This window comes from Panthera onca, chromosome D1 (assembly GCF_046562875.1).
Source record: "Panthera onca isolate mPanOnc1 chromosome D1, mPanOnc1 haplotype 2, whole genome shotgun sequence".
Classification (NCBI taxonomy): Eukaryota; Metazoa; Chordata; class Mammalia; order Carnivora; family Felidae; genus Panthera; species Panthera onca.
This window is the reverse complement of record NC_138348.1, coordinates 53637272-53646460: the sequence shown is the minus strand read 5'-3', so window position 1 is coordinate 53646460 and position 9189 is coordinate 53637272. Positions and strand designations below refer to the sequence as shown.

General features: G+C 43.0%; 1 protein-coding gene and 1 pseudogene across 1 annotated transcript; one reads left to right on the top strand and one right to left on the bottom strand.

Annotated features, from left to right (window-relative positions):
• The first annotated feature begins 437 nt into the window (after window positions 1–437).
• LOC132662405 (olfactory receptor 51B6-like) lies at window positions 438–1411 on the top strand (annotated as a pseudogene).
• Window positions 1412–7036: 5625 nt separating this feature from the next.
• On the bottom strand, window positions 7037–7984 carry LOC132662404 (olfactory receptor 51Q1-like). The gene has a single exon (XM_060607877.3). It carries the CDS (start codon window positions 7982–7984, stop codon window positions 7037–7039), a length of 948 nt encoding a protein of 315 aa, XP_060463860.3.
• Between the last annotated feature and the right edge of the window lie 1205 nt (window positions 7985–9189).

Genomic DNA, 9189 nt, shown 5'->3' with positions numbered 1-9189 from the left:
GTTCTTTGTATTTAAGAGTCTCTAATGGTTTGCCTGCCTCCCTCTCTGTTTGTAGCTATTTTCCCCCTTCCCCTCCCCCATGGTCTTCTGTAAAGTTTCTCAAGATCCACATATAAGTGAAAACATATGACCTCTGGATCTACTTCAAGCTATAAGGACAAGAACCAGTTCTATCTCATAAACTACTATATCCATGCTGCCTAGTACATTGCCTGGCACATATGTTAAACACTGATTTGCAGTCGTTGATCGGATTACTTTTTCCCCCCCCCCATCTCTAAGGCTTTCCTAAGAAAGAATGTTTTATTTCTCTGGAGTCACTACAGTTTAGGGAAGAGCTACAGGAAGTAAAAAAGTAGAAGTGGTTAAAGAAGAATGTCTGAAGACCTAACGTGGTCTTTCCTAAACAGAAGACTCATCCTACTGTAATGCCCATTATGGAACTCAACACCAGGGCCCCAACCTTTCTGCTAACCAGCTTCATGGGCCTGGAAAAGGCTCACCACTGGATCTCTATCCCGTTATCTGTCATCCAGATTGCCATACTTCATGGCAATGGCATTCTCCTATTTCTCATCAGGGTTGACCATAACCTCCATGAGCCCATGTACTATTTCTTAGCCATGCTGGCAACCACAGACCTCGGGATGACCCTGGTTACAATGCCTACAGTGCTGTGTGCAATGTGGACAAATCATAGGGAAATCAGCCATGGCTCCTGCTTTTGCCAAGCCTGCTTCATCCACACTTTCTCTGTCATAGAGTCTGGGATTTTGCTTGCCAAGGCCTATGATCAGTTTGTTGCCATCCACAACCCACTGAGATATACTTCCATTCTTACCAACACCCAAATGATAAAGATTGGAGTGGGGGTTTTCATGAAGGGATTTACAGTCATCTTGCCTCCAATATTCCCTCTCGACTGGTTTTCCTATTGCAGATCCCATTTCCTCTCTCATGCATTCTGCCTCCACCAGGATGTCATCAAATTAGCCTGTGCTGACATCACCTTCAATTGCCTATATCCTATTGTGATGGTATTTTCTATGGTCCTAATGGACTGCCTGATAATCTTTTGCTTCTATATTTTGATTCTCAAAACTGTCATGAGTATTGCATCTGGAGAGGAGGAGTCCAAGGCCTTCAACAAATGTGCCTCCCACATCTGCTGTATCTTGGTCTTCTATGTCACTGTTTTGGTTTGACATTCATCTACCGATTTGGGAAGAAATGTTCCCCATCTAGTACACATCACAAATAGCTACATCTACTTCCTTTCCCTTCTTTTATGAACCCTGTCATCTGTAGTATTAAAACTAAGCAGATTCGCAGTAGTATTCTCCAGTTCCCATCAAGAACATGGTATTTACTTTCTCCTGTCTGGAAAAGGACTGAGAGATTAAAAACATAATTTGACAGTCACAAATTTCTAAGGAAGACATTAAAATAAATGTACAAATGCCAGAAAAAAGTATTTCAGATACAACTGTTTTTTTTCTGCCACTCCCTTTTTTTTTCCCATGAGGATGAAAGGAAATAAGTCATGTAAAGCACTAAACACAGAGCAAGGTGCTTAGCATAGCTCAATTGATATTCATTTTGTACTTAACTCTCATTCGACTTGCAGCAGCTCTGATGTGACTCTGGGTTCATGGACTCTGAGTGGCATGGTCCAATAAATTGAACACAGATTCCGTTCTTGGTTGTTTTTTCATATGGACTGGACATCCTTACAACCTTGCAACCATTAACTTTTATCTGTTGTGTCCCATGTGTGCACCACCTGCCTTTTCTAGAACTTGTCATCAGTGAAGCAGAGTCTTTCTGAGCTAATTTCCAAATGGTTGCTATTGAACACAGTACACCAAGAAGGCAACTGCACAAGTAAAATAGGAATGCTCTATTTTTACGTAGTGAAGTGAATTCACATCAGCAAGTAAATCAATTCCTGATCTAGGGGAAGAAGTTTTATTATGATGATCCTGACGAAAGGAAAAGGTGCCAGTCAGAAATTATATATAATCAGAGCCTCAAGAGGAAATTAATTCAGAGTAGAACTGGACTTGATTGGTACTTGGTATGTATTCCTCACGTGTGCAAAACCAAGGTAACAAAGGGTAGGTTATATGTGTGTAATTATGTAGGAAGAAAGACAAAGAGGAAACACATGTGTTAGGAGCAGAAGAAGGCCTGGGGTGTTGAAAAGGGTTTCATGGCAGGCTGTAGGGATGTTTCACGCACATATCGGGTAAGGAGGGATTCAGATAAGGTCTCATTCTTAATGGTGGCAGGAAGGGTAGTTATAGATTCAATATAAGAAGAGGAAGGAATACATTTGCCAGAGTTCAACAAGCCTTATACAGGCAACCTGTATAGAGTAAGATTATTTCCCTAAAGACTGATGAAATCAGGGCCAAATATAAATGAACTTCTGTCTTCTGCACATTCCCTTGCCCTTGATCGCCAAAGAAGAACTTCCCAGAATCCCTGGAATTTTGGGTAATATGGAGGCAAGCCAAATGTGCAAATGTGGGACTCTGGCAAATGCTCTGGTGCAATTTACAAGCTATGTAATGTGCCATGTGTGTGTATCAGGCACATGGATGAGCATACCTTCGTATTTAGGAGCACCTACCACACTTGAAATTTCCTCCTTCTTCCTCCTCCCTTACTGGACTATGAAAACCACTGTAACCTAGCTTTAAGCACAATGCTTTGAGTAGAGTAGGAGCTTAATAAAATATTCTTTATTAAATTGAATAATAAACGAGGAGTGGATGATGTTCCTGTGTCTCTCTATTTTTTTTTAATCCTGCATCATTATATATAGACAGTTTACATGTAGAGGTAGAGATAGAAGTTTCTGTATTTGGGGCATCCCACTAAGCTGTTTGCACACCACTATGTGACAGGAGACTCCTGAAAGTGAATAATCAAAGTCTCCTGTGTACAAGGTCTGCCCGTTCCTTCCCGGGCACATTGTCTGAGTACACTGAGGCCAACCTCATAGGACACCTTTCTCAACTTCCCTAACTTTCCATTGATGAATTTTCTTTTGAATGTAGATATATGAAATGTTGATTTTTAGTGAACAATTTTCAATCATTGGGGTCTCCATGTTTTCCTAAGAGTTGCAGGATACCCAAGGAGAGAAAAAAGAGGAAAAAAATACAGAAGAGGAGTCTATAAGGGGGTTTCTCAAGCTATGGCTAGTTCTTCACCTCCTTGTCATAGCAGCCTACTCAAAACCAATTACAAAAATGATGTATTTTTAATAACCTTGAATTCCAGCCACAGTTGATTACATCTGACAAGGAATATTTTTTTTTCTTTTTATTCTTTGAAGGAGAGAAAGAGTGAGCAGAGGAGGGAAAGCAAGAGAGGGAGAGAGGGAGACAGGGAAAATCCCAAGCAGGTCTGCATTATCAGTGCAGAGCCCGATGTGGGCCTTGAACTCACAAACCATGAGATCATGACCTGAGCCGAAATCAAGAGTCAGACACTTAACCAACTGAGCCACGCAGGTGCCGCAGAACATTTCTTTTTTATCTGGGAAGGAGTTATATAGACATTTAGTTCATTAGTGACAGGAACTGAGCCACAATTGAAAATAAAGTCTTTACTATGTATCAGAAGTCCATGGAAGTATCTAGCTAACTGAAGGACTGGTGGTCACTGAGTAACAGGTCCTGCGCCTTGAGAGCCGTGTTATTAGAGTATCATTGGTGTTTACCAGCTATGGAAACCATGAAATTAGAGCGTAGGGTAATGCCAAAGACAAAACTATGCCAGGCTGGTTCCATCCCAGCAATAAGTTGTCAGCATTATCTTATCCACCCACCCACCCCCCGCCTTGGGGAATAAGGAAGAATAAGATCAAGCATGTGGTAGAAAATACTGTGAAGAGATGCATTTAGATAGAGATCGAACAACCCAGTCAGTATTCTGCGGTACCAGTCAGCAAATTTCTTCTCCTTTATACACAGCCATGGATATGGTTTTACTACCCCAAAGACATTCTCCCATAAAGAATATTCACACATTAAACCATAGTGAGATACACACGTCACCCTGTCGCCTGACAGGGCTCTAGGTGTGATGGACTACTGTCTTCACACTATTCTGGGTACATTAAGGCACTGGTGAGGCTGAACATTGCAATAAAATGCACTCATGTGAATTTAACACAACCTGATACATTATGCAGTAATGTTTTTAAAAATCTTTAGATAGAACCTTTGAGTATCAAGGTTTGGTGCAGATATCACCTCCACTTCAAACATTCTCAACAATGTTGACATTCTCAACAGTGTCATAGATGTCATTCATCTAACGTCATATACTGTCATACCTACTGGCTTGAAGGCAGGATGAAGATTATGTCCCTAGCCATTCTTAGAGGGTCTCTGCCTGCCTCTCAGGGGATGTGAAAACCTGACTGTGGCCAGAGAGGCACGACTGTAAGCTGGAGAGGGGGGCCCAGGCTCATCAATAGCACTGGGAATCACACACGTTGAAGCACCAGCAAGTGCCAGTTAGAGAGGGACTTAGGGTCAGTCAACCAGCCACGGAGGAGCCAGGCAATCAGTTATTTGTGAGGGCTGGCTGGTGACGCAAGGGCCCCTGAGGGACACACGTTGCTCGTCCAGCTTTATGCTTAGGATCGAGTGACTTAGAGGTGAGCCCAAGTGGACAAGATGAGGAGAGACAAGCCTCCAGTAGGAAGAGAAGGTCGGTGGAACAGATAGGAAAGAAAATCAGTGAAAGATAGGTAGAAGACAAAGGAGAGAGGGCCAGGGAGACAGGGGTGAGGGTCAGAAAGGGAACCCAAGGGGAGGTCTCAAAGGAAACCAGGGTGCTCCCCTGGGACCCTAGTTCAGGGAAATCATTCTTCATCAGTGACTCATCCTTACCTGTCCCCAGGCAGGAGTCCCCATGCATGCAGGGTTGAGAGGTCTGAGGTGGGGGTACTATCTGAGCCATGAGACAACAGGAATCAATTGCTCAGCCCCTCCCTGGACTTGGAGTCTTATCTCTCAGGCACAAGCCTTCTGCTCTCCAACCATTCCCCTCCCAAGCTTTGCAAATACTGCCTCCTGCCCCTATAGTGAAAGACCCAGGATACAGCCTCTAGGAACGGGGCAAAGGGCTGTCCCTCAAGGCTCCTTACAGCTCAGATGGAAGAGAAGCTCTGCCACATGCACCTTGCAAAGTCACGTAACCCTGAGTCTTAGTTATTTCACTGTTAGCTAGAATAAAACCATTTTCAACACACGGTGTTTTTTTAAATTTTTTAATGTTTATTTATTTTTGAGAGAGAGAGAGAGAAAGAGACAGAGTGCAAGCAGGGAGGGGCAGAGAGAGAGGGAGACACAGAATCCAAAGCAGGCTCCAGGCTCTGAGCTGTCAGCATGGAGCCCAATGCGGGGCTTGAACTCATGAACCCTGAGATCATGACCCAAGCTGAAGTTGGACACTTAACCAACTGAACCATACAGGTGCCCTGATTTTTTTTTAACATTTATTCATTTTTGAGAGACAGAGAGACAGAGCATGAGTGAGGAAGGGGCAGAGCGAGAGGGAGACACAAAATCAGAAGTGGGGTCTAGGCTCTGACCTGTCAGCACGGAGCCTGACACGGGGCTCAAACTTAGGAACCATGAGATCATGACCTGAGCGGAAGTCAGACACTTAACCGACTGAGCCACCCAGACGCCCCTCAACAGAGGTTTTGGAAGTTACAATGAAAAAAAATTCTTCTGACATCCTGGTACATCAGAATAGAGACACTGGCACAATATATGCATTTAAATATATGTAAGCATTCTGCCATCTTGACAAAGACAAGGCATTTCCTAGTCCTTACTCAGCAGTTAGAAAGAAGTCACACATTTCCCAAAGTTTTACTTCACCAAGGAGAAACTGCCCCTCTTTCAATTACACCTCACAAGTAACCCAAGCTTCACTTGGGCCCTTTGCTCCCAAGGGAGCCCCCAGCTCACTCACAGCTCCCATGGCTCTTCAAAGGGAGGTCTGGAATCACATTAGTGCATAATCTGCATGTCCAGAATAGTGGACTAAGCATTACAATTATTGTAAATTTCAGGTGTGTAATAAACACAATAAAAACTACAGATGTTGGGAAAGCTCTTGACTTCCCAGTTATATCCTGCTCACTTTTTTTAACATGTTCAATGGCAAGAATTTGTTCTTAGCTACATTATTTTCATCAGGGACCAGAACCAATGATATAAACCTTTTATGAAAACAATCAGGCTAGAAGAAATTGTAAATGACTCATTCCACCAAAGCCTAAGAGAATCTTTCAGGAGCATTGATCATATTATCACCTCCCAAACAATGTGATCCAGGGAGATGAGATTTAATTATAAAGAATCTTTTTACCCAGAGAGAGCAGAAGATGATAAAGCCAGAAGCAGTGAAAAACATGTCTGACAGAGGACTCTATGGTTACAATCAGGGAAGACATGAACTCATGTTAACTGATAGATAAAAATACTATTGGTTAAATAGAATTAAGAATTTAAATATTTCATGAGTAAACTCAAGCAAAGAGAAGAAGCTAAGAATTACAGCTTTGAGGAATTTGGCAGGCAAAAATCTCATGTAAATGGGGCAGCTACATAATGGGTAGATGTTTCAGCTTAGTTTAAGTTACAAATTCAGGGAGCATAATAATATATGTACCTCAATTCCTGCTTCGTGATTCATACACGACTGGACACCCAAACCAAAAACTTTCCAAGTTTCCCAAGTTCTTTTTCTTTTTAATTTTTAAAAATAATTATTTTAGAGAGAGCAAGAGAGCAGGGGAGAAGGGCAGAAGGGAGAGAGAGAATCTCAAGCAGGCTCCATGCTCAGTGCACAGCCCCATATCAGGGCTCGATCCCATGACCTTGGCATCATGATCGGAGCCAAAATCAAGAGTCAGACGCTCAACTGACTGAGCCACCCAGGTGCCTCACCCAAGTTCTCTTTTATAAGCGATAATACCCAAAACCTACTTCTCAACACTCTAGTGCAATTGTCTATGAGAAACGAGGTGAAAAATTCTTTGACGGATCTGTTTTGTTTTAATACTATAGATGATAGGGTTCATCACAAGAGGTGCTAGTAGATAGATGTTGGCCAGGATGACATGTACAATTGGAGGGGCATGCTTGGCAAAGCGGTGAGTCATGGAAAGTCCCACCAAGGGCACATAGAGGACCAGAACAGCCAGAATGTGGGACAGACAGTTATTGAGAGCCTGGAAACTTTCACCCTGGGAGCTGATTCTCAAGACACTTCTCAGAATGAGTGCATAGGAGACCACAATGAGCAGGGGGTCCAATGTAGTAAAGACCAGAGCTATAGCAAATCCATACCAATTATTGATAGTGGTATCAGCACACACCAGGCGAATCATGTCTTGATGAAGGCAGTAGGAGTGGGAGAGATGGTGGGAGCCACAAAATGGAAGCCGTTTCAGTAGGAATAATGCAGGAAGAACAGTCAGAACACAGCGGAAAATGATGGCTATCCCTATTCTGCTGATGACCCGGTTGGTAAGGATGGAGACATAATGGAGGGGGTGGCAGATGGCCACATAGCGGTCAAAGGACATGGCCAACAACACGGAAGATTCCATAAAAGAGAATCCATGGAGGAAGAAGAACTGGGCAAAACAAGCCTCAAAGCTGATCTCTGAGGCATTAAACCAGAGGAGTCCCATGACTGTAGGCAAAGTGGTGAGGGTAAGCCCCAGGTCTGTTAGAGCCAAAATAGAGAGGAACAAGTACATGGGCTCTTGTAGGGAGGGCTCTATCCTGATGACAGCCAGGATGGTGATATTGCCCACAATGGAGACCGTGTAGAGACAACAGAAGGGGATGGAAATCCAGCCATGGGAAACCTCAAAGCCAGGGATGCCCATGAGGATGAAGAAGAAGGGGACTTTAGTGGAGTTAGTAACCCAAAACATGACTGGAAGAGGCAGCCTCAAGACCAGAGCTCTTTCCCAAATCTGTGAAAAGTGGACAACATAAGGATTGAAATAAATAGTCTATGACTATCCGAAGTCACTCTGTGATAGATCATCAAGTAAGACCTGGGGAAAGAGAGTTATCTGGGCAATGAGTTTACAAATGTTTTATCAGTTTTGCTTGTTTTAGCTCTTACTTTGCCATCTCTTGTCAACCACTGAGTTGACAGCATGAAGTTCTCATTAGTTTTAACCCAAAGACTTCTTTATACGTCCAGAAGGCAGTTATGCCTTCGCAGCAGAAGGTATAAGGGTACATTATGGCCATTGGAAAGAATAACTGTGGAGAAGAGATTACTGTAGGACACCTTTGGATGGCATGGGGCTAGGAGAAAAAAAGAGAGAGCCGAGACCAGTAAATGTAAAAAAACGATTCCAATATGCTTATTGACTCTTTTGAACCAAGTGAACAATGAAGAGAGACTTGAACTGAGGTAACAGAGTGGGGAAAGATAATGCCTGTCTTCAGAGCCTAGGATTCCTGAGACAGAACTTTTAGAGGCCATATGGTGCAAGGACTCTGTTGGAAAGGACCTTCCATGAGCGAAATGGGTAAAACTTGGGTGCTCAGATATCTGTCAAAAGAACCTATATTAGAAGACTAGGCCTAGGAAGCACTTTCTTGGAAAGAATACAACAATAATAGTAGGAACATCTCCACAGGAACAGCCTAATAGCATTGGAATAAGACAAAATACCCTCTTGGTGCATAAAGCAGTTGGATCCATTGGATCAGCCAGTAGATTTCTGGGAAGCTGTTTAAGTTCATATTGATGGATGTGAAAGGGAGCAGAATCTGCCACCCCAAAATATGCCTGTTTGGCTTAACGATTATCTTGAGTTGATTATTTCTAAGAAACAGCAGACCTAGAACAAAAGCTGAGTAGGTGTTACCTTTCTGATCCTTACGCTGACCAGTAAGAGACATTTGCATTTATAGCGGAGATCTGGAAGAGGAGGAGGAGTAAATCTTTGGAAATTCTTAACAATCTCTTCTCCACAACTATTCTTTACAATGGCTATAACACACCCTTACACTTTCCTGCTGCAAAGACATACTGTTATGCATGACAACCATTCCCTTGTTTACTGTGCTTTTCCTGGGAACTTCCCACTAGAAGCCCTCCTTCCTACCCATCCAGCCC

What these genes read in the sequence shown, in the direction of transcription:
- LOC132662404 (XM_060607877.3), bottom strand. Translation starts at nt 7,984, where the DNA reads ATGTTTTGGGTTACTAACTCCACTAAAGTCCCCTTCTTCTTCATCCTC.